The 24,995-nt window shown below is 51.2% G+C and overlaps 2 protein-coding genes across 2 annotated transcripts; one reads left to right on the plus strand and one right to left on the minus strand.

The window, feature by feature from the left end:
• The first annotated feature begins 3,181 nt into the window (after positions 1-3,181).
• Positions 3,182-4,517, plus strand: LOC132578283 (succinate--CoA ligase [ADP-forming] subunit beta, mitochondrial-like). The gene has a single exon (XM_060248219.1). It carries the CDS (start codon positions 3,182-3,184, stop codon positions 4,511-4,513), a length of 1,332 nt encoding a protein of 443 aa, XP_060104202.1. The 3' UTR covers positions 4,514-4,517.
• A 1,755-nt stretch (positions 4,518-6,272) lies between these two features.
• Positions 6,273-20,364, minus strand: LOC132578188 (enkurin-like). Its single transcript, XM_060248064.1, has 5 exons — positions 20,250-20,364; positions 18,446-18,594; positions 11,913-12,139; positions 8,742-8,888; positions 6,273-6,885 (listed from the first exon to the last, which is right to left on the minus strand). The coding sequence occupies exons 1-5, from the start codon at positions 20,324-20,326 to the stop codon at positions 6,712-6,714; spliced, it is 774 nt and encodes a 257-aa protein (XP_060104047.1). The 5' UTR covers positions 20,327-20,364; the 3' UTR covers positions 6,273-6,711.
• Positions 20,365-24,995: the final 4,631 nt, after the last annotated feature.

Here is a 24,995-nt window from a genome sequence, read left to right on the forward strand (position 1 = left end):
CTTTCCCTATGAAGAAAGGTTAAAACGCTTCGGCTCTTTAGCTTGTAGAAACGTTGACTGCGGGGAGACATGATAGAGGTTTACAAGATTATGCATGGGATGGAGAAAGTTGAGAAAGAAGTCCTTTCAATATATACAGTGGCCAATATATATATATGATACAATATATATATATGATACAAAGTGATCCAGGCCGCATTGGCCCAGGGATCCTGGAGGGTTTTTGCTTCCCTCCAGGTGTAGGGCAGGGATCAATGGGAGACAGGAGTTATGAATTTCCTGTGTTGTGCAGGGAGTTCAACTAGATGATCCCTGAGGTCCCTTCCAGGTCTATGTTTCTATTATGTTTTATAAATTAATTCCTAAAAGCGTAGTCGTCGTATTACACCAGGTCTGATTCACAACCTCCCTGTTTCAAAAAGCTCCCTTCTCAAGGACTGGTGTAACCCCCCACCCCTGGGAACCACACTGGGTGGGGAGAGACCAGATCCCCCTCCTGCCCCATCTCACTTTCCCTGCAGGGGCCTGATGCTGTTTCCCTGGGGTGGGGATAGGGTTGCCAATCCCCAGGTGGGGGCAGGGGATCCCCCAGTTCGGAAGCCCCCCCCCCCCGCTTCAGGGTCATCAGAATGCAGGGGGAGGGGAGGGAAATGTCTGCTGGGAACTCTATTATTCCCTATGGAGACTTATTCCCATGGGAAATAATGGAGAATTGATCCACGGTTATCTGGGGCTCTGGGAGGGCTGTTTTTTGAGGCAGAGGCACCAAATGTGCAGCAGAGCATCCAGTGCCTCTCCCCAAAGTACTCCCCAAGTCCCAAAAAGATTGGACCAGGGGGTACAATTCTATGAGCCCCCAAAGAAGGTGCCCCTATCCTTCATGATTTCCTATGGAAGGAAGGCATTTAAAAGGTGTGCCGTCCCTTTCAATGTGAGGGCCAGAACTCCCTTTGGAGTTCAATTCTGCTTGCTCCTGGCTCCACCCCCGATGTCTCCTGGCTCCAAAGTCCCCAGATACGTCTTGAATTGGACTTGGCAACCCTAGGTGGGGAGCGGGGTGAGCAGCGTTTCCCCTGTCCCCATAAAACAAGGGCCTGCCTGCCTCCCTTTGCCTGGCCTTCCGCTTTGCTCTGGCATGGCTCTCCCCACCTGCTTCACGATCAGCCTGATCCCCAGCCTCACTTCCCGGTTGCTTTTGGAGCAGGATTGCAGGGTTTGTACCGCCCCGCTTTCCCCATCCACAAGCGTCCCTTTTGTTCATCAGGGCCAAACCTGGAATAGGTCCGGTCACACCCCTTCCGGGGGTCTTGGACTGGGAAGACCAGATTCAGAGTTATTTTAAGGAGTGGAGCGGCAGGGGGAGAACGGCGCTTCTGCTTCACCAAAGGAAAGGCCCTGGTTCTGTTCCTGGAAGACCCAGCTCTGCCTAAGGCCCTCGAGAGCAGGCTGGCCCAGGGGATTGACTGTCCCCATGGCTCATGGTCACAGGACAGCTCTTCCTCGGTGGAGACTTTAAGTCCCTTCGTTGGGGTTTGGGGGAAGCTGGCAGCACAAAAGTGTGAAATGATCCCACGTCAGGATGGTGCCCCTCGCAGCTGTCAACTTGGAGCACCACAGCCGCCATCTTCCTTGCACTGTGTTGCAGATACATTAAGAACTGTCACAGTTGGAAGGGGCTAGAATCAGGGGTGTCAAACATGCAGTTCAGGGGCCGAATGAGGCCACTGGAGGGCTCCTATCAGGCCCTCGAGCAACTGGCTGTCTTCTGTTTCCTTCTCCCTCTCTCTTGCTTCCCTTTGCAACACAGCTTGCTTTACAAGGTTTGCTCAATCACACAGGAGCTACAGAGCAAAACTCTATTTTCTCCATTGGCTGAGGCTCCTCCCTTAGGGAGGAAGGGAAGAGGAATAGCTTGCTTTGCCAGGCTCTTTCAAAAGCTAGTGAGCCAAGCTTCTATTTCTTCTATTGGCTGAGGCTTCTCCCCTGCCCCCAGTTCCCTGGGGAAGGAAGGAAAGAGCCAGAGCTCCCTTTGCCCAGTTCCCTGGATCCCAGGGGAGAAATACAAAGAAAGCACCTTTAAAACTTACAAGTGCTAATGTTTTAAGTTTTTAAAAAGTATATATTTAATTGTGTTTGTATGTGTCCTTTATAAAGTTTAATCTTAAATAGGTCCACACATGGCCCGGCCCAACAAGGTCTCATTTATGTCAAATCCGGCCCTCATAACAAATGAGTTCAACACCCCTGGGCTAGATGTTCAACCCGCACGCACGCATGCACACACACATACCCCATTTTGCAAGGCAAGTTCTCACCTCCAGCTCTCTCAACCCACAACCTAACACATCCCCTGCACAGGAAGCAACTGTGTACAAATGTCTGGATAATACCAGTGAGAAGCCAGCTGCCTGCTCCAGGGACCGTCCTGGTCCCAAAAGTGTGCAGAGCAGTTTTCAAATTAGCACCTGAGGGCCATGCCTGGGTCACAGCAACTGACCCCTGAGGGATGCAGTCAGGGGAAATGCCCTGCCAGGAGACTGCCCGCGAGCTTCCTTCCTTCCTTCCTTCCTTCCTTCCTTCCTTCCTTCCTTCCTTCCTTCCTTCCTTCCTTCCTTCCTTCCTTCCTTCCTTCCTTCCTTCCTGCCTTCCTGCCTGCCTTCCTGCCTTCCTGCCTTCATTTCTATTTCTGAGATTTCTGTCCTGCCAAGGCAGACTCAGCCCTTTTGGCTCCAAGGGCAGGTCCAGGAGACCTGAAGAAAGAGCCAAAAGAGAACAGATTCTGAGCATGAGATTCTTGATTCTCTCACTTCCTTCCATGTGGGGCCTGGAAATCTCCTACTTTTGCAATTGATCTCCAAACCACAGATTAGCTCCTCTGGAGGAAATGGCTGCTTTGGAGAGGGGACTCTTTTGGCCCTCCCCTTGCAGACTCCACCCCTCCAGCCTCCACCCCCCCAAATCTCCCCCAGGTGGGTCCGTCCTACCCCAGAGCTGGCAACCCCCGCCTGATGGAGGGGTGGGTGGAATGGAAAGCCCCGCCCAGAGTGGTGGCGAGGAGGCTGTGGAGTCTTGGCCCTGGCCAATGGGAGGAGGCAGCAGGCGGGAGCAGTTGCAGAAGGAACGTTGGTGGCTTTTCATAAAAAGGGCAGTTGGGGGGGGCCACAGGCCCTTAGGGGGCACCATGCTCTGCAGCCGGGCCCTGGCGAGACTGGGGGGGCGGCCAGGGCTGTTTCCTCGCCCCTGGTTCCATGTGCAGCCTCAGCAGCGAAGGGGCTTGTCCCTGCACGAATACTTGAGCATGAAGCTGCTGAAGGAGGCGGGGATCTCTGTGCCGGAGGGGCTCTTGGCAAAGACCCCAGAAGAAGCTTACAAAGCGGCCAAAAAACTGGGTACCCCCGACCTCGTGGTCAAGGCCCAGGTCTTAGCTGGCAGCCGGAGAAAGGGAGTCTTTGAAGGTGGCTTCAAGGGCGGGGTGCGAGTGGTCTTTTCTCCCGAGGAGGCCAGGGACGTCTCCTCCCACATGCTGGGGAAGAAGCTGTTCACTCCCCAGACGGGGGAGAAGGGCCGGATCTGCACCCAGGTCTTGATCTGCGAGCGCATCTACCCCCGGAGAGAGTGCTACTTCGCCATCACCATGGAGAGGGCCTTTCAGGGCCCAGTCCTCATTGGCAGTTCTCAGGGGGGGGTCAGCATCGAGGAGGTGGCGGAGGAGAATCCCGAAGCCATCCTCAAAGAGCCGGTGAACATCATGGAAGGGCTGAAGAAGGAACAAGCCCTTCGGGTCGCGGGGAAGATGGGATTCTCCCCAAAGATGGTCCGTGACGCAGCAGATGTCCTGATTAAGATCTACAACTTTTTTATTAAACATGATGCCACCCTGGTGGAAATCAACCCGCTGGCCGAAGACTCCGCAGGGTCCGTGGTGTGTCTGGATGCAAAGCTGACCTTCGATAGCAATTCTGCTTTCCGCCAGGAAAAAATCTTCAAGCTTCAAGACTGGGCCCAGGAGGACATGAGAGACAGGAACGCAGTCAAGGCAGATCTCAATTACGTCGGCTTGGACGGGACCATCGGCTGCCTGGTGAACGGGGCTGGCCTGGCCATGGCCACCATGGACATCATCAAATTCCACGGGGGCACGCCAGCCAACTTCCTGAACGTGGGTGGCAGCGCCACCGTGCAGCAGGTCACGGAGGCCTTCAAAATCATCACCTCGGATAAGAAGGTGCAAGCCATCCTGGTCAATATCTTTGGAGGCCTGATGCGATGTGACGTTATTGCCCAGGGCATCATGATGGCCGCCGAAGACCTGGAGTTAAAAATCCCCATCGTCGTGCGTCTCCAAGGCACCCGGGGGGACGATGCCAAAACGCTGATTGCAGAGAGCGGGCTGAGGATCCTGGCCTGCGACGACTTAGATGCAGCCGGCAAAATGGTCGTCAAGCTCTCGGAAATCATGATCCTGGCCAAGGAGGCCGAGGTGGACGTCAAGTTTCAGTTGCCAGAGAAGTGAGGCAGCCCCCCAGCATCCGTGGGGCTCCCTTCTCCGAAATGTCACTCTCTGATTGGCCACCGCTGCATTGGGCTGGTCTTTGTTTTATTGGTGATATTCAAAATAGCCACCGTACATGCCCAGGTATGGTACGGTTAATGTCCGCTGTGCACTCAAATGTGTTCATATTATTTATTATCTTATTTCTTTTATAACATGCACCTCTTACAAATAAACGGTTTAAGGCTTATGGCTGCCTGTTGTCATCCTGGGGCGAGAAACAGGATGATGTGACTTGTGAGTGGGAAACCCTCTTCAGGGTGTCGAACTCATTTTTTATGAGGGCCGGATCTGACATAAATGAGACCTTGTTGGGCTGGGCTGGGCCATGAGGGTAACTATTTAAGATTAGGTAGCAGAGATATTTAAAAAAAACCCTTAAAACATTAGCACTCATTGGTCTTCAAGGTGTTTTCTTTGTATTGCTCCCATGGGATCCAGGGAACTGAGCAAAGGAAGCTCTGGCTCTTTCCTTCCTTCCCTGGGGGACCAGGAGGGGGAGGAGCCTCAGCCAATAGAAGGAAGAGAGGCTTGGCTCAGTGGCTCTGCTGTACAGTTGAGAGAGCCTGGCAAAGCAAGCTCTTCCTCGCCCTCTTCCTCCTCGAGGGAGGAACCACCCATTCGATCACATTGCTCGAGGACAGAACATTTCAGACTGGTGGATAATTATTTGGATATCCTGGGCCCACAGTAGGTTTCACTAGGAGTGAATGCAGTGCCCTACGGCCTGCTTCAAGGCAGGAGTGGCCCCACCCCATTTCTCAGAAGGGAGGCCTTTCCTGTTGTCTGGACTCAGCCTGCCTCCCCCACCCCCACTCCACCCCAGGGGACTGAAGAAACCAGAAGGGGCATAAGAACATAAGAGAAGCCACGCTGGATCAGGAACGCTTTTTGGCGGTTTACGTTTGAGCGGCTTTTGCGCTGGGAGTTTCCGGCGCAAAAGGCTGCTCCGTGGCATTTAGTGCGAAATCCACGCAGATCCTGCGCGGTGAAGAGGGGGGTCGCGCTGGCTGAAGGTGAGTGCGAAAACGCCCTGAGTTCCAACAATACTCTGTGGCAAAGAGCCACTGATGGACCTCTGCTCCAGATGCTTATCCAACCCCCTCTTGAAGCTGTCTATGCTTGTAGTAAGAGCAAAGGTTGTGCAAACAGGTGGTAAGTCTCACGTTCCCAAGAATCCTGTCCATGTCCTCCTGTTACTGAATAAACTGCAAAGTATCTCAAACCACTGGGCAATTGGTTACCTGGTACCATCTGATCCTATCCCTGAGACGGTGGAGTTCCAGCCAGGAAGGATGGGAGAGATTTTCTCTGCAAAGTGCTGAGCAAGAGGATCCTCTTTTTGTGCTCTTCCTGCTTTAGGAATATACCTGGGCATCACCTGGGACACAAGCCTGAAGGCAGGCGCTCTTGCAGGTGGCCTCGAGTGGGTTAGTCCTTTCCATTCCAGAACAACTCAAGGTGTGGCTAGCTGCTTTCTTTGTTTTACCTCAAGGGTGTGTTTAATTATATGTTAAATCACTGTTGTAAGGTGTTTTGGTTCCTTTTGGGGAGAAAAGTGATGACAAAGATGGAGGTGCAATTCTATGTCTGGGGGCGGGGCATTTCTCAGCTGGCAGTCAAATGCTCCTTCGCCTTTTTTTCCACAATCATCACATACTATTTTGGGCTTTATGCATGAGAAGTCATTAATAGATGCTAAATAACTGGACAGTCAAAGTAAGACAAGTGAGATTTATTTCTGGGGCAAAATACAAGGAGTATTAAGCACATTTTAAAAAAACCCATTTAAAACCAAAGTAGTGGGGGGGGGGGCGTGCATTCCTCCCACCCCGGAGTCTCCCTGCTTTGAGATGCCCCGGACTGGGAGAAGGCAGAACAGATCACAGGATCAAACCCAATATTTTGTAAACCTATAAAATACTCTTCTTTAATTCTTATCGTATTGTTGAGTGAACTAATCCCCCCCCCCCCCCGTTCCTTATTGAAAGTAGTTTCATTGTCAACTTGGATAAAGCATGAGCCATTTGCAGCTAAGTACTTCGATCCTGTTGCTTCCAATGAGAGAACCTGAAGCGCAGCCCCCCCTCCCTGGAAGCAGCAGGACGCGGCAGAGCTTCCCTTTGCCTGGATCGTGCCCGCTCTTTCCAAACGGCCCGCTACTTGTTTGCCACGTAGATGACTTGGTGCTTCTCCAGGATGCCGATGTCGTGCTCCAGCTGTTTCATCTGCGTCTCCAGCTTCTCCCGGTAGAGCTTCCTGGGGATGGTGTCAATTGCCACAGACATGCTTTGGAATGCCTGGTTGACCTCTTCCCAGTTCTGCTTCAGGCCCTGCTCCAGGGGCACGGAAGAAAGGGGGAAGTGAGTTCATTCCTATGAAGCAGCTAACAGCAGGATGCAAATTTCCCCACATGGTGATGTAAGAAAATGGTGGCATAGCTGCTGAAGGCCCCGGCAGTCCCTTTCCGTGAAGAGACCATCCAGGAGAGATAAAGCCAGGAAGAAACTCCTCAGCAGGACCACTTTTCAGGACATTGGCTGCTGCCCCTCTGGTGTCTCTGACCTAGGATTGCCAAGTCTAACTCAGAAAATACCTGGGGACTTTGGGGGTGGGGCCAGGAGACTTTGGGGGTGGGGCCAGGAGACTTTGGGGGTGGGGCCAGGAGACTTTCCCATTCCCAGAAATAAAAAAATAAAAATACAGCAGTGCAGTATGCCTGAATACAGTCTTCATTTCCTCACCCAAGAAGCTCCAAGCCCCCTGTTCTCTCTCTCTCTCTCTCTCATACACACACACACGCGCACATGCACACACCCAGAGAGAGAGAAAGCAGCCAAGATAAACAGTTTGCAATCCCACACTTGAGTGGTCTCACTGGGGCAATTTACTCACAAGTTGCTAAAGTTCCAAGTTCTTCAGACTAACACATGGAAACCTAGTTTACCCTTTACTATGCAAATGACCTCTGAAAAGACTGTAAAACAAACAGAGGTTCTGGGATGCCATCACAGCTACTGGGAGCAGCCATGTTGTTCTGCTGGCTCACCCCACCCCATTCAGCATGGCTCCTAGATTTAAAGGCACAGAAACACCGTCTAAAAAGTAAGCCATTGGCCTGATCCAACAGGACTTCCAAAAGTAAGCCTTTCCACTCTGTGTCACATAAGAAAATAAGAGAAGCCCTGTTGGATCAGGCCAGTGGCCCATCCATTCCAACACTCTTTGTCACATAAGAACATAAGAGAAGCCATGTTGGATCAGGCCAGTGGCCCATCCAGTCCAACACTCTTTGTCACATAAGAACATAAGAGAAGCCCTGTTGGATCAGGCCAGTGGCCCATCCATTCCAACACTCTTTGTCACATAAGAACATAAGAGAAGCCATGTTGGATCAGGCCAGTGGCCCATCCAGTCCAACACTCTTTGTCACATAAGAACATAGGAGAAGCCCTGTTGGAGCAGGCCAATGGCCCATCCAGTCCAACACTCTGTGTCACATAAGAGAAGCCCTGTTGGATCAGGCCAGTGGCCCATCCAGTCCAACACTCTGTGTCACATAAGAACATAAGAGAAGCCCTGTTGGATCAGGCCAGGGGCCCATCCAGTCCAACACTCTGTGTCACATAAGAACATAAGAGAAGCCCTGTTGAATCAGGCCAATGGCCCCTCCAGTCCAACACTCTGTGTCACATAAGAACAGAAGAGAAGCCCTGTTGGATCAGGCCAATGGCCCATCCAGTCCAACACTCTTTGTCACATAAGAACAGAAGAGAAGCCCTGTTGGATCAGGTCTATGGCCCCTCCAGTCCAACACTCTGTGTCACACAGGGGCCAAATATGGACTTCTGCTCCATATTTTTATCTAAACCCCTCGAAGGTGGCTATGCTTGTAGCCGCCACCACCTCCTGTGGCAGTGAATTCCACATGTTAATCACCCTTTGGGAGAAGAAGGACTTCCTTTTATCCGTTCTAACCCGACTGCTCATTTCAGAGATCTCTCTACTGACAACCACAACTTTTGACGAGTGCCTCGCACGAGTGTTGTCCAGCTTTTAAATTTGGCAGGTGCATTAGAGAGGCAACTACCTAACCTGAATGTACAGCTTGAAGAGAAGTGCCTAATGGGAGAGGACAGTTCATCTTTTGTTCTAGGCACCCTGTGACTGAAATCCCCCCCCCCAATACCTCCAGAAGGCCCTCCCTCTCTTCTTGGGTCACCCGCTGGGGGGCTTTCAGCCGGAGGGTCTCTTTGAGGCGGTTGTCAGACTCTTCCTTGGTCCTCTTGGCATCCTTGCTTCGTTTCGCCAGGTATCTGGGGACAGCACCAAAATCCTGGAAGAAAAGAACCCCTGGCACGTTCACAGTTTTTACATTTATGCCTCAGTTCTCAAACTGCACCCCAGGAAAAGTCCTCTTTCTCATCTCTCACCCCCCAATAACATGTAATCCAAATTGCATGAAGATATAAACTTGTTTTTAAAAGGTTAATATTATCAATTGTTGCTAATAGGGAAAAAATCAGCCAGCTGCAAATGAGATCCAGTCTTATTGCATGCTGCTCTTGCGCTTATTGAGAGCATTTTTATCCCAGTCTTGCTTCCTGGAGCTCAGGGCAGCACCTGTGCTTCTTTCCTCCTCCACTTCACCGTTACGAGAACCCTGCGAGGCGGGTTGGGCCGAAAGAGAATGTTTGGCCCAAGGTCGCCTAGTAAGTTTCATGGAATCTGAGAATCACGGAGCTGGAAGGTGTCATAGAGGCCATCTAGTCCAACCCCCTGCTCAATGCAGGATCAGCCTAGAGAATCCCTGACCAGGGTTTGTCCAGCCGCTGCTTCAAGGCTGCCAGTGAGGGAGAGCTCACCACCTCCCTAGGGAGCCAATTTAACTATAACGTTTTCCCCGGCGGTACCTGGATATTACCTGGACTTGGCCATGTACCTGGCCGTGGCACAAAGGGATTTGACCCTGGGCCACCTCAGTTCAGTCCATCACTCTGATCACACTGTCTGTCTGTCTGTCTGTGCCTGTCAACTTGGTAATCCACCAGCAGGCTGTATATCTTTTAATAAATGCCCCCCCCCCCCGTTTTCCCCCCTGCTTGCAGCCCTCCCAGCCTGCCCGTGCAGCCAGCAACTGAGCCACTCTCTGCCCGACTTGCCTGGTGCGGCTGCTGCTGGCCTTGTCGCCAAGTTTGCCTCTCTCTGCCTCTCCCCCGCAGCTTTGTCAGAGGGGCTTTTAGGAAGGGGGCTGCAGTGGGGGGCGTGGGGGTGGGGCGGGTGCTCCGACTCTGGGATAATTTGCAAGGGCCCCCCCCCCAAGATTTTAACTGCCTAGGGGCCTCTGCAGGGTTTAATCCAGCACTGCCTGTCTGGTTAATGCCCTCTACTCTCAAGTTCACATTCATTTCCCAATCACCAGCATGCCCTGAGGTGGGGCGGCTGCCAAGAGTCTGGTCTCCCATTGGGGCTGGCTTCTCTCCACCCCCCGCATCTGTTATGACTGTGGAGAGACGTCCCAGCTGTCCTGCTCCCAGCTAGGGTGCCAGGCACAGTTAAAGAAGTATCTGGGGATTTGGGGGGTGGAGCCAGAAGCAAGGGTGTGACAAGCATAACTGAACTCCAAAAGGAGTGCTGGCCATCCCGATTAAAGGAACTGCACTCCTTTTAAATGCCTTCCTTCCGTTTGGAATAATGAAGGCACTTTGTTTGGGGGCTCATAGAATTCAACCCCCTGGTCCAATCTTTTTGAAACTTGGAGGGAGCTCTGAAGAAAGGCACTGGATGCTATGCTGCAAATTTGGTGCCTCTAACTCAAAAACGAGCCCCCCCCCCCCCCGAGCCCCAAATACCTGTGGCTCAATTCTCCATTATACTCTATGGGAATCGGTCTCCATAAGGAATAATGGAGTGCCCAGTGGATATTTCCCCCCCTCCTCTTTCTGATGACCTCGAAGCTGGGGGTGGGCCTTCAAACCAGGGGATCCCCTGCCCCCACCTGGGGATTGGCAACCCTACTCCCAGCTGCATGCCCTGCTCAGCACAGCCAGGGGACTGGGCTCATGAGCACTGGGAGGACTGGGAAAGGGCAGGTGGAGGAGAATGCAGGCAGGGGCACAGTGGCAAGCCCAGGAGGGGAGGGGGGCCATGTTCTCTCTGCCCAGGGCCCACCAAAACCCGCGACCTGCCCGGCTAGAGCCAGGTGGCAAAGTCCGTAACTTTCCAAAGAGCAGTAATTTAGGGAGGGGTGTTTGCAGGTGAGCTCCCCATCCCTCAGTGTAAAAGTGTAAAAGGTCATCCCTACCCCAGGTAGTAGGAGCAAAGCAGGAGACGTGGGAACTGGGCAGAGCCTTTAAAGGGCAAAACAGATTCAGAGTGCAGGAAGCACAAATCCTTCCAGCTGGAGGGGGGGCTGCAGGACTTTCCTGACTTCCTGGGCTAAGAGGAAACGGGGCGCTTGAAAGGCCCTTCCTGCCCACATCTCATTATAAATTCAAATCAATGTGGTTCATTTTTAGGTGTCACTGGATGTGCATTTTCTTTTGTTACAACAGACTAACTTGGCTACCTGTTTGCAGTTATGTTTGCAAATCTCCTTCAAGTATTTCAGCACAGTTTAGTTTAGTTTAGTTAGTTCCTGCAGTTTATTTAGGGCTGCACTCCCCTGGATTGGGAGCCAAAGCAGCGTGCAGTAGCTGAAACCAACAAGTAGGAGAAGAACATCCCATCCCACAGAAAGCACACTGATAAGCACCGCATTTGCTGTCCCTAAAAGACCTTCCCCCAAGTTCAGCCTCGCATGACTTCCGAAACGTGAGGAGGGTGGGCATATTTCTGACAGTCTCTGGGAAGTCATTCCACAGACGAAGGGGCCAAGGCTGGGCCACAGACTAGACAAGCCAAGAGAGGTGGGCTGCAGTCCGTGAAGGGGGCTTTCAGGGTCATGGCCGGCACTCTGATTGAGCTTGGAATCAGGTCTCCCTCAGTGTTGGCACCACAGAGGCTCCACACACCAGTTGGGCTGCTGCCTTCTGGACACACCGAATTTCCCAGGCTGTGTTCAAGAGCAACCCACGTGGCACCCGTGAGAAGAATCTTACACGGAGAACAGATGACCTGAGCATGATCAGCCAGATCCAGGAAGGGAGTTAACTTGCTAGGGAAGACCGAAATGAACGGCCCTTTTCCCACACCTGTGTTTTTAGTAAGAGGGCAGGGTCTAATGCAACTCCCCAGTTTTTGACAGAATCCATCAAAGGCAGACTCTCCCCATCCACAAGGCCTCCCCTCCTCACCCGTCAGCAGCACCCTCCCCTCAAGATACCCGGGGTCTCCCCCCTCAGCCAGCAGCAAAACGTACTTTTTTCTTGAGGTATTTCTGAACAAGTCCTGAATCGTCAATGAGAAACCTGTCGCCCTTCCGCATGTCGATGCAGGCCCGGGCTGGCTTTCGGGGTACCTGCAGGATGGCTTCAGCTGCATTTGCAGTGATGAAATTCTTCCTGCTTTGAATGCCCATGATGGGGTGCTCTGTTCTTGGGGGCACAGTCAGCACCAGGGACTTCTTACTGCCTTGAGCTTTTTTCCCTGTTTAACATTAAGGCATGGGACTTTTTGGAAAGATGCAAGAGTCTCAGAAAGAAAGCACACAAAACCAAACCACGAGAAGCCCAACTTGGCAGAGTGGGCCTCGACAACCTCCGGCCACCTTCCCGAGTCTTCGCAACCCCTGTGATTTTCTAGTGCCTGTCCATTTTCAGCCCCAGAGGCATTTCTAAAGCAAATTTTATCACGATCTATTCTGCTTGCCTTGCCTTTAGCTTAAGGAAGTCTTGTCAGCCGGCTGAGTCAGCAGATGGGAAAGAAGTCTTTAAATGAGCAAAGGAGAGGACATGTGCGCCTGGGACACTGGGAAAGAGGGCAGCAACAAAGAGCGTCAGTGCATGGATCAGGGGGTGGCTCAGATTTCCCCAAATGAGGTGAACAGAAGGAAGCTCAGGTTCTGACAAAAGAAATGTCAGCTGACTAGAAGGCAAGCAAAGTGATAAGGAGAGGTGTGGGTAATAATAAGATTAAATTATGGGCAGAATGATATAAGTATGCAGGGGTTGCTTTGTAGAAAAATAGGTGGTGGAGCTCATTAGCATAACTCATTAGCATATGCTACCCCCCCACAACAGCCGAAAGCAACCTGATGCAAGAAAGGAGAGCCTCGGGCGTGTGAGGCCTGCATAATAATAATAATAGTAATAATAATAATTATTATTATTATTATTATTTTATAATTTTATAATTTTTAATTTATATCCCGCCCACCCTGCTGAAGCAGGCTCAGGGCAGCTTACATGGCATAAAATGCAGACATTACAATAATACAATAAGAAAATACACTAATTACTTAACAATTATATTTCTCAATTAAAATATACTATTACATTAAAACCATCAATTAAAACTATCAAATTTAAAACCAACGCATTAATTCGGTGCTACAGTCTTGATGTTACTCATCATGACACAGTTTTACGTGACGACGGTAAAATAATTCCACATTAAGAAAAAGCCAGCGGGAAGAGGGTGGTTTTGGAACTGGTTAAGGCTCCGCAAGGCCTGTACCTCTTCTGGTAATTGGTTCCACCAGTGGGGAGCTGTAATCGAGAAGGCCCTTTCTCTCGTAACTTTCAGTTTGGCCTCCTTCGGCCCAGGGATTGTCAGCAGATTTTGGGAGTCAGATCTCAGTACCCTCTGGGGAGCATATGGGGAGAGACTAGGCTTCCCAACCCTCCCGCCCTGGCGGGGGACCCCAGAATTTCCACCCTCTTCCCCCGCTCCCCAAAAAAACTGAAGCAGGGGGAGGGGGAGAAACGGCGCCAGGGAGCATGGCGAGCCGCCCCATCCTTGAGCGGGTGAGGCCGCCGTGCCGCTGCCGCCCCCTCCCCACCCACCGCAGCTGCTCCTCCGAGATGGGCCCAGGCTGAGCCCATCTCGGAGGAGCAGCCAAGAGGTGGCAGCAGCGCAGGGGAGGGCGAGGCAGGCCAGGAGCATGGCGAGCCGTGAATCCGGGCCCTTCTAGGACCCGGACTCGTGGCTCGCCATGCCCCTGGCCCGCCTCCACCCCCCCCCTCCGATTCCACCACAGAGGCGGAGCGGGCGAGGCTGCCGCGCCGCTGCCGCCTCTTCTCCGCTCGCCATGGCTGCTCCTCCAAGATGGGCTCAGGCTGAGCCCATCTCGGATGAGCAGCCACAGCGAGCGGAGAAGAGGCGGCAGCTGCGCAGTGGCGTTGCCCACTCCGAGACGGGGCGGCTCGCCACGCTCCCCAGCGCCGTTTCCCCCCCTCCCCCTAGCTCCACCCCAGTGTCCCCTGGCTCCACCCCCAAAGTCTCCTGGCTTCACCCCCAAAGTCCCCAGATATTTCTGGGGTTGGACTTGGCAAGCCTAGGAGAGACGGTCCCTAAGGTAGGCAGGTCCTCGGCCATATAGGGCTTTAAAGGTAATAATCAGCATCTTGTAACGAATCCGGTACACAATTGGCAGCCAGTGCGGTTCCCGTAGCCTGGGCTGTATTTATTTATTTTTCATATTTATATCCCACCCTCCCCGCCGAAGCAGGACGGCTAACAGCATCATATCATCAACAATAAAATATAAAACAATCACCATCACACATCAATTAAAAATTAAGACAGGTTACAATTTAAAATTTTTAGTACAGTACAGTCATAAAACAACAGTTTAGTGCTAAAATCATGCCATTCTTCAATGTTGGGCATCTACACGCTTCGGTTGAAGGCCATTCGAAACGTTGTTTTGCAGGCCTTGTGGAACTGGGCAAGGTCCCGCAAAGCTCTAACATCGTCTGGGAGTTGGTTCCACCAGTGGGGGGCCGCAACAGAGAAGGCTCTCTCTCTAGTAGCCTTCAATCTCGCCTCCCTCGGCCCAGGGATTACTAGTAGGTTTTGCGATCCGGATCTAAGTAACCTCTGGGGAATATATGAGGAGAGATGGTCCCTAAGGTAGGCAGGTCCTTGGCCATATAGGGCTTTAAAGGTTATAACCAGCACCTTGTAGCGAATCCCACTGAGGGAGTCCCAATAACAGTCTGGCTGCCGCGTTCTGCACTAGCTGCAGTTTCCGGGTTCGGCACAGGGGCAGCCCCGTGTAGAGGGCATTACAGTAGTCTAACCTCGAGGTGACCGTTGCATGGATCACTGTTGCCAGGTCATCACGCTCCAGGAAGGGAGCCAACTGCCTCGCCCGCCTCAGATGAAAAAAGGCGGATTTAGCAGTGGCTGCTATCTGGGCCTCCATTGACAAGGAAGGCTCCAGTAGCACCCCCAGGCTCCATTGACAAGGAAGGCTCCAGTAGCACCCCCAGGCTCCATTGACAAGGAAGGCTCCTGTAGCACCCCCAGGCTCCATTGACAAGGAAGGCTCCAGTAGCACCCCCAGGCTCCATTGACAAGGAAGGCTCCAGTAGCACCCCCAGGCTCCATTGACAAGGAAGGCTCCAGTAGCACCCCCAGGCTCCATTGACAAGGAAGGCTCCAGTAAGAACATAAGAACATAAGAACATAAGAGAAGCCATGTTAGATCAGGCCAATGGCCCATCCAGTCCAACATTCTGTGTCACACAGCGGCCAAATATATATATATATATACACACACACACACACTGTGGCTAATAGCCACTGATGGACCTCTGCTCCATATTTTTATCTAACCCCTTCTTGAAGGTGGCTATGCTTGTGGACGCCACCACCTCCTGTGGCAGTGAATTCCACATGTTAGTCACCCTTTGGGTGAAGAAGTACTTCCTTTTATCCGTTTTAACCTGTCTGCTCAGCAATTTCATCGAATGCCCACGAGTTCTTGTATTGTGAGAAAGGGAGAAAAGTACTTCTTTCTCTACTTTCTCCATCCCATGCATTATCTTGTAAACTTCTATCATGTCACCCCTCAGTCGACGTTTCTCCAAGCTAAAGAGCCCTAAGCGTTTCAACCTTTCTTCATAGGGAAGGTGTTCCAGCCCTTTAATCATTTTAGTTGCCCTTTTCTGAACTTTCTCCAATGCTATAATATCCTTTTTGAGGTGCGGCGACCAGAACTGCACACAGTACTCCAAATGAGACCGCACCATCGATTTATACAGAGGCATTATGATACTGGCTGATTTGTTTTCAATTCCCTTCCTAATAATTCCCAGCATGGCGTTGGCCTTTTTTATTGCAAACGCACACTGTCTTGACATTTTCAGTGAATTATCTACCATGACCCCAAGATCTCTCTCTTGGTCTGTCTCTGCCAGTTCACACCCCATCAACTTGTATTTGTAGCTGGGATTCTTGGCCCCAATGTGCATTACTTTGCACTTGGCCACATTGAACCGCATCTGCCACGTTGACGCCCACTCACCCAGCCTCAACAGATCCCTTTGGAGTTCCTCACAATCCTCTCTGGTTCTCACCACCCTGAACAATTTAGTGTCATCCGCAAATTTGGCCTCTTCACTGCTCACTCCCAACTCTAAATCATTTATGAACAAGTTAAAGAGGATGGGACCCAGTACTGAGCCCTGCGGCACCCCACTGCTTACCGTCCTCCACTGCGAAGACTGCCCATTTATACTCACTCTCTGCTTCCTATTACTCAGCCAGTTTTTGATCCACAAGAGGACCTGTCCTTTTACTCCATGACTCTCAAGCTTTCTAAGGAGCCTTTGATGAGGAACTTTATCAAAAGCTTTCTGGAAGTCAAGGTAAACAACATCTATCAGGTCTCCTTTGTCCACATGTTTGTTCACCCCCTCAAAGAAATGTAACAGGTTAGTGAGGCAAGATCTTCCCTTGCAGAACCCATGCTGAGTCTTCCTCAATAACCCGTGTTCATCAATGTGCCTACTCATTCTGTCCTTGATAATGGTTTCTACCAACTTTCCCGGTATTGAAGTCAGACTGACTGGCCTGTAATTTCCCGGATCTCCTCTGGAACCCTTTTTAAAGATGGGGGTGACATTTGCTACCTTCCAGTCCTCGGGAACGGAGGCAGATTTCAATGAAAGATTACAGATTTTTGTTAGAAGATCCACAAGTTCAACTTTGAGTTCTTTCAGAACTCTCGGATGTATGCCATCCGGACCCGGTGACTTATTAGTTTTTAATTTGTCTATCAGTTGTAGGACCTCCTCTTTTGTCACCTCAATCTGACTCAGGTCTTTCAACACCCCTTCCAATATTAGTGGTTCTGGGGCGGGCAAACACTTCTCATCTTCCATGGTGAAGACGGAGGCAAAAAATGTGTTCAGCTTCTCAGCCATTTCCCCATCCTCCTTCAGTAATCCTTTTACCCCATGGTCATCCAAGGGCCCCACTGCTTCCCTGGCTGGTTTCCTACTTCTAATATATTTGAAGAAATTTTTATTGTTGGTCTTTATGTTTTTTGCAATATGCTCCTCATAGTCCCTTTTTGCCTGCCTGATCACAGTCTTGCATTTGATTTGCCACTGCCTGTGTTCCCTTTTATTAATCTCACTTGGACTGGTTTTCCACCGCTTAAAGGAGTCCTTCTTACCTTTTACAGCTTCCATTACTTTGTTTGTTAACCATGCTGGCCTCTTCTTATACCTGTTTGTGCCTTTCCTAACTTGTGGTATGTATTTTATCTGAGCTTCTAGGATTATAGTTTTAAATAGTCTCCAAGCTTCCCCAAGGGTTTTGACCGTATTTACCTTTCCTTTCAGTTTCCTCCTCACATGCCTCCTCATCTCAGAGAATTTACCCCTTTTAAAGTTCAATGGAGCCCCCAGGCTCCATTGAAAAGGAAGGCTCCAGTAGCACCCCCAGGCTAGACATCCAGCCAGCCCAAGCTCACCTGGGGCTCTCCTTGGCCGACCCCCCCCCCAGTCAAAAGGCCAACCAGCCACCCTCCCCCACCCAAAATCACATAAGAAGTGGAGGAAGGGTGGCGTGGGCTTCTCCAGGCATTCATGAGGGCTGCTGGGGGCGTGGCAAAGCCCCTGGTGGCTGGCTGGCTGCTCGCTCTCCTAATCCAGGGATTGTTATGCAGCTGCACCTCCTATTCAATGGACAAGAAAGGTGGGTGGGGAGGAGGAGGGGGAACCCTGTGAGCTCCTGCTGAATCTGAGGCCTGCAAGTATGAGAAAAGGCTTTTCAGTCGGCTGGTGGGCAGATTACAAAGTGTGGTAATAACATCAGTTAATTAGTAAACAGATTGCAAGACGTGATGCTGGAATGAATCGAAGAACAAAGATCCTGAGCAGTAAAACAAAATGAGGCAGCTGGGCTGGGATTTGCGGGGGGGGGGGGGGAGAGAAAGAACAGATCCGTTTCCGATAACCAGGCCACCCTGTAGAAGAGACATTGTCCCTCACAAAAACCACCTCCTGAGCGGATCTGCTCCCTTCACCTTCTGGAATAACATTGCGGTGCTCTGGGATGAAGCCACACCACTCTGGTTTCCGTCTCTTAAAGGGACCAGGAGAAGGGGCAGAAGGGAAAAGGGCGGAGGAGAGCAACACCAAACACAGCATCTTTCCGATGAAGGAAGAGCAGAACACCTGGGGCTTTCAGCAGGAGGAAAGCACAGCCAAGGTTGGACAGAGGTTTCTAAAAGTACGTCTGGGGCAGACAAAGTTCCTAGAGGAAGCCTTTCCCCCTCCCCAAATACTAGAACTGGGGGGGAAGGGGAATCGAGGGAGACGAGGGAGCTCAGCGGGGATTGGAGGCTTCAGGCCAGGGGCTCTGCCTTTTGAAGCAGCCATTTCCTTCAAGGGAACTTATCTCTGCGGTCTGGAGATCTCCAGGCCCTACATAGATGTTGGCAACCAACCACACACGTGGGATAGAAGCTGCAGCAACTGCTGTAGGAACACTCACGTTTCGGCAGCTTTGGCGTCTTTGAATGTTTCTGCAGAAAGTCCTTTGGAGGGGGGACTTGGAATTTTGGCATGCCCATCGTCTTGCAGGGGGCTTTACTCTGGGCTTGTGCTTCCCTTTTCACAGAGGCCCTGAATGCAGAGATATACCTTCAAGGCAAGAAGACGCAGGAGCCGTATTAGAAGGCAGAAAGATGCTCTGATCTCCGGTCTCAGTCCCAGGCTCGTTGTGAGGATAACATGAGTGGGCAGGAGGCTCAGGACAGACAAAAGGAAAGATCACTTTGCACAAAGAGTGATTAAGATGGGGAATTTGCTGCCGGAGGATGCCATGCCGTGATGGCTGCAGGAACAAAACAGCTCAAAAAGGGGATTAAATCGATTCATGGAGGAGAAGTCTACGAATGGCTGCGAGCCACGGTGACTGAAGGGAACCTCTGCATTCAGAGACACTAACCCAAGGGTGTCAAACGAATTTCTCACGTGGGCCAGATCTGACATTTAGGTCAGGCCAGGCCATGCGTGTCATAAAATATAATGCCAGGTAACAGATATAAACTTAGCACTCATTGGTCTTAAAGGTGCTTTCTTCTTTGTATCTCTCCTATATGATCCTGGGAGCTGGGCAAAGGAAGCTCTGGCTCTTTGCTTTCTTCCCCAGAGGACCAGGAGGGGGAGAAGCCTCAGCCAATAGAAGGGAGAGAGGCTTGACTCAGTAGCTCTACTGTGCAATTGAGAAATGATACCCCCCCCTTCCTCCACAAGGGAGGAGCCTCGGACAATGGAGAAAATAGAGGCTTTGCGCTATAGCTCCTGTATGATTGAGCAAGCCTGGCAAAGCAAGCTGTGATGCAGAAGGAAGCAAGAGAGAGAGAGAAGGAAGCAGATGGCAGCCAGTTGCTCAGGGGCCTGATAGGAGCCCCCCAGGCCTAATTTGGCCCCTGGGCCACATGTTTGACACCCCTGCTCTAACTCTCTGAATCCCAGAGCCAGGAGGCAACATCAAGGGAAGGCCTTGACCTCTCTGCCCTGTTGTTGGACCTCCAGAGGAACTGGCTGGCCACTGTGTGAGGAAGGAGGCTGGACTAGATGGACCCTTCCTGGTCTGACCCAGCAGGGCTCTTCTGATGTTCTTCTCAGGGGAAGGCCTCGGCCTCTCTGCCCTGTTGTTGGCCCTCCAGAGGAACTAAGTGACCACTGTGTGAGACAGGAGGCAGGACTAGATGGACCCTCACTGGTCTGATTCAGCAGGGCTCTTCTGAGGTTCTTATGAGGGCCTTGGCCTCTCTGCCCTGTTGTTGGCCCTCCAGAGGAACTGGTTGGCCACTGTGTGAGACAGGATGCTGGACTAGATGGACCCTCCCTGGTATGATCCAGCAGGGCTCTTCTGATGTTCTTCTCAGGGGAAGACCTCAGCCTCTCTGCCCTGCTGTTGGACCTCCAGAGGAACTGGCTTGACCACTGTGTGAGACAGGGGCAGGCTGGACTAGATGGACCCTCACTGGTCTGACCCAGCAGGGCTCTTCTGATGCTCTTCTCAGGGGAAGGCCTTGGCCTCTCTGCCCTGTTGTTGGCTCTCCAGAGGAACTGGCTGGCCGCTATGTGAGACAGGAGGCTGGACTAGGTGGACCACTGATCTGATCCAGCAGGGCTCTTCTGATGTTCTTAAGGGACAATCAGGAAAGCCACCCCCTGAGGTCCTTGGAGGAATGGCAGGATTAAATGGAGATGGAAGGGTGGTTGGATCCAGGAACAGGCAGATCAATGACAAAAACATTGCCAGGATTATTTGAAGAGTGCCACACCTGGGGGGAAAGAAGGGCTTTTCTTCTTCCACAGGGAGAAGGTTGTAAATGTTCTCTTCCCTGCACAGGGCTGTCATCTTCCCAGTGGAACTTCTCCTCAGATGGACCTAACCTTGAATCAGGATGGAAGGTGAGATAGAAATGTTTAGTAAATAAACAGATCTTGTGCTGTTTGATAAAGGTAAGGCCTCAAAGTGACTCCCCCACTTCCTTCCTGGAACACAGATGAGAAGGTGTTGCCACCCCCACCCCAAAAGCCCAGCCAGATGTTTGCACTGCATCTGGTGAACCTTTTGCACCCTCTTTTCAGAGCGCCTGTTGTTTGTGGGGAGGGGAGGAGGGGGGGTAGCACTGAAGATGACGCTGCCTTCTCCTGAATCAGGACCCCCCTCAGTCCCTCAAAGTCACTTCCTGCCTGGTCTTTAACTGGAGCTGGAACCTGGGACTTTCTGCATGCAAAGCAGAGGCTCTTCCCTCCCGAGACCAAGAAGAAAGAAATGTGTTGCTGCGTAACTGTTATCCACTTGGGGAAAGTGCATGTCCCCCCAGGGCCCTTTCCCTCCCACATCCCACAAACCAGGAGCGACGGCCAGAGCGGATCGGCTGTGATGTGCCCCTCCGCAAGCTGCAGTTGGCAGTTGGGACCCGGAAGGGGAGGGGTTGGGGGTATGCAGAAGCCCCGCCCACTGGCAGGCCCTGAGGGAGGGGCTCCCAGCTCGCCTGTGCCAGTGCTCTCAAGGATCTCCCAAGAGTCATGGCCATTTAAGGTTGCCAGCCTCCAGGTGCGGCCTGGAGATCTCCCACTTTTACAGCTGAGAGAGAATGGCTCTTCGAACCCTGCTGAGGCCCCTCCCCTCCCCAAACCTCTCCCTCTCTCGGCTCCACCCCCAAAATCTCCAGATATTTTCCAGCACAGACCTGGCAACCGTATGGCCATTAGGTATGTAGCAGCAGATGCACACCAATTCTGCCCCCCCCCCAAAAAAAACCCTGCAAACCCTCCCCCTCACAAAGCCCTTCATCATTTTTGGTCCTCCCTAAGTGTTAATATTAGTACTATTGTAATATCTTCTTCTTAGTACCAACCAACATATCAGAAATGGAGAACAGACACTGAGCAACATGTAATGAACTTCTGCATAGACACACTCAAAATTACTCTATATGGCAATACATATTTATTATTTTAGACAATTGTTACCCTGTCTTTCTGCCCCCTCAGGGCCCCCAAGGTACCTAATCTTAAAAGCCATTAAAACCAACCAATAAACACATCATTAAAACGATTAAAACCAGAGCAATAATGTATACAAAAGAGAGAAACAACAACTAAAACCAAGAGGGAGGGATCACAGAGGGGACGCCCAACAACACTGTTGGCAGAAGATGGCCACAGGAGGCAGCGGGCAAGTCACCCGGGGGAGAAAGTGCCGGAATTCTGATGACAAGACTGAGAAGTCCTTCAGGTGTGTGTGTGTGGTGGAGGGGGGGGGGGCTCTGCAATCAGGACTTCCCAAGATTACTGCAGCGGTTGGGCAGGTTCATAAGTATGCAGACTCTTATCTGGGAGAACCAGGTTTGATTCTCCACGCCTCCACTTGCAGTGTTGGAACAGAGTAGGCAGTGCTCTGGCTACGTTGGTCCCAAACCACACAAGATCAAGATCAGCACCTTGAATTGTCCCCGGGTACAAATTCGGAGCCAGTGTAGATATGCTAAGGCTGGAATTCGTTTGTTTGTTTGAATTTATATCCCGCCCGCCCCGCCAAAGCAGACTCAGGGCAGCTTACACATTTATGTCTATACATGAAATATAAAATACATTAAGACGTAAAAAAACCCATAAAAATCATAAAAAATATTAAAACATTTCAAGTGCTATTGATCTTAGATGATAATCTGTTTGATAAAATGGATAGCTGCCTATTCTGTTTTATATTAAGTTTTAGTATTTGTCGGAACGATTCACCCAACACATGTGTTGACGGGGAAAAAATGCTCCCCTTGCTAAGCAAGACCTCTTTATTTAGAGGGGCTTTGAATTCCAGAAGCATCTTAGCTCATCAGCAAGAACGAAAGTTAATACAGGAAGTATGCAAGGTGTTCAACAACAGAAAGGAAGCTAGCATTTTCCAAAAATACTACGTGCGACAGTATGAGGGATGTGAAAGTGTCCGGAGATTCAGACATAGCAGGGCCTGGGTAGCTGAACGCGTGATCCCCCCATGCCTTTAGGGGTCATAAGGTTATACTAACAACTAGACACCATTTCAGCAATGGGGGTCTACAAGTATTCTGCTGTTCCAGCTGGATGTTTTATATAAAAGACAGAAAAATGACACGTGGAGTCGACTGCCTGGCCACACCCCCTCTGCAGTGAGTAGGGTCTCCCACGCACCAATTAGAGAGCAACCCTGCATCTACCAAATGGGCAACCCACTTTGTCTAATGGGAGTAAAATCTGCCCAGGGGCTAGGCTGCACTGCTGAAGCCCAGGTCCACAAGAAGGGCATACGAGGTCCCTCAGTCTTTGCATCGGGCTCATGTCAATGACCTGGGATCCTCTTGAAGGTCAAAGGGGGATTTCCTGATTTGCGACCTGCCTTGAGTCTCAGAGAGGGGGGGGGTCCTCTTCCACCTCCCTCCCCGCGGATGGCATGTTGTCGAGAGGCTGACAGCAGTTGCAGAGTGAAGGAGACGGGTGGGAAGCTGGCTTGGAAAAAGACAGACTGGAAGGATGAGGAGCATCAGCTATCGAAAAGCGCTGAATGTGTGCACATCAATCATCCCAATGCTGTTTAAAGTTGAAAATAAAAGTTAATCCCTTTAGTTCATCCCTGAGAGTTGCCATGTGAGACAGAGTTCCCGTTCCTGGGTTGAGTGGGGGAGGGGAGGGGGATCCAACAACGACAAGGAAGAGCTTGGGGGTGAGTTCGGCTGCCTGGCTATCTATGGAGGCCCAAATCGCAAATGTTGCCCGATCAGCTTCCTTCCATCTTCACCACATCAGACATCTGGCTTCCTACCTCTCCACCTTTCACCTGAAGGAGACTGCAGATTTATACCCTGCCCTTCTCTCTGAATCAGAGGCTTACAATCTCCTGTATCTTCTCCCCCCACAACAGACACCCTGTGAGGTGGGTGGGGCTGAGAGAGCTCTCCCAGAAGCTGCCCTTTCAAAGACAACTCCTACGAGAGCTATGGCTGACTCAAGGCCATTTCAGCAGCTGCAAGTGGAGGAGTGGAGGATCAAACCATACGCTGAACATGAGTCAACAGTGTGATGCAGTGGCTAAAAAGGCAAATGCAATTTTGGGCTGTATAAACAGAAGTATAGTGTCCAGATCACGTGATGTGATGGTATCCCTTTACTCTGCTCTGGTAAGACCTCACCCAGAGTATTGTGTTCAGTTTTGGGCACCACATTTTAAGAAGTATATAGACAAGCTGGAACGGGTCCAGAGGAAAGCGACAAAGATGGCGAGGGGTCTGGAGACCAAGTCCTGTGAGGAAAGGTTGAAGGAGCTGGGGATGTTTAGCCTGGAGATGAGGCGGCTGAGAGGTGATAGGATCACCAACTTCAAGTACTTGAAGGGCTGTCATCTAGAAGATGGTGTGGAATTGTTTTCTGTGGCCCCAGAAGGTAGGACCAGAATCAATCGGTTGAAATTAAATCAAAAGAGTTTTCGGCTCAACATTAGGAAGAACTTCCTGACTGTTAGAGCGGTTCCTCAGTGGAACAGGCTTCCTCCTCGGGAGGTGGTGGGCTCTCCTTCCTTGGAGGTTTTTAAGCAGAGGCTAGATGGCCATCTGACAGCAATGAGGATCCTGTGAATTTAGGGGGAGGTGTTTGTGAGTTTCCTGCATGGTGCAGGGGGTTGGACTAGATGGCCCTGGAGGTCCCTTCCAACTCTATGATTCTAAACCCGGTTCTCTCACGTAAGAGTCTGCCCACTTAACCACTACACTAAACTGTCTCATAGTGATTCATGCAATGGTCCCCTCCAGGCTGGACTACTGTACCTTGCACTATGCAGGGCTACCCTTGAGACCGATCTGGAAACTCCAGCTGGTCCAGAACACTGAACCTTTAAAGAGCCACATGCCCTCAGGACCGTCTTTCTCCGAATGTCCCCCCAAGAGCATCATGCCAGGTAGCTCAAGATCTGCTGGTGACGTCCGGCCAAAGATGTCTGCTTAGCCTCAGCCCGAGCTGGAGCCTTCTTGGCTCTGGGGCTGGCCGGTGGCGTCTCCTCCCAGGACTGACCAGGCTGAGCTCCAGAGGGCTAAGAAGACCGGGCCAGCTGGGGCCATCCAGGTCAGGGGAGACTCAGTTGGCCATGGCCTGCCTCTGTGCACTGACCCCCTTGGCGGTCTCCCCCCACCCCAAGCACCAACCAGAGCCCACCTTGCTCCATCTTTGAGACTGGACAGTCAGGGCAAGTCACAGTAGATAGCATTAAAAGCACACCTAGGAATGGTTTATGACCATTGAAAGAAGGGCATGTGAGTGGAACAATATCTTGTGGAACAAGAGGAGAGAATGCAGCCGTAGTAAAAGATAACGGGGAAGAAAATCTAGCTGATTGATACTGAGACTGTCTGAGGACAGGAAACCTCAGGAGGAAAGATGAGAAGCTCAGTCTTGGATGGGTGGAGTTGGTGAAGATGATGAAGCAACCACACATTAAAATTAGCAGAGTTTCTTATAAAATCAGTCTGCAATACAGATATCCAAATCCCATC

Source organism: Heteronotia binoei, chromosome 10 (genome assembly GCF_032191835.1).
Source record: "Heteronotia binoei isolate CCM8104 ecotype False Entrance Well chromosome 10, APGP_CSIRO_Hbin_v1, whole genome shotgun sequence".
NCBI classification, from domain to species: domain Eukaryota; kingdom Metazoa; phylum Chordata; class Lepidosauria; order Squamata; family Gekkonidae; genus Heteronotia; species Heteronotia binoei.

Coding starts and splice junctions, on each gene's coding strand:
- LOC132578283 (XM_060248219.1), top strand. CDS start 3,182: ATGCTCTGCAGCCGGGCCCTGGCGAGACTGGGGGGGCGGCCAGGGCTG.
- LOC132578188 (XM_060248064.1), bottom strand. CDS start 20,326: ATGACAGCCCTGTGCAGGGAAGAGAACATTTACAACCTTCTCCCTGTG. Junction 18,595..20,249: donor AAGCCCTTCTTTCCCCCCAG/GTGTGGCACTCT, acceptor CTTGCCTTGAAG/GTATATCTCTGCATTCAGGG. Junction 12,140..18,445: donor GACGCCAAAGCTGCCGAAAC/GTGAGTGTTCCT, acceptor AATGTTAAACAG/GGAAAAAAGCTCAAGGCAGT.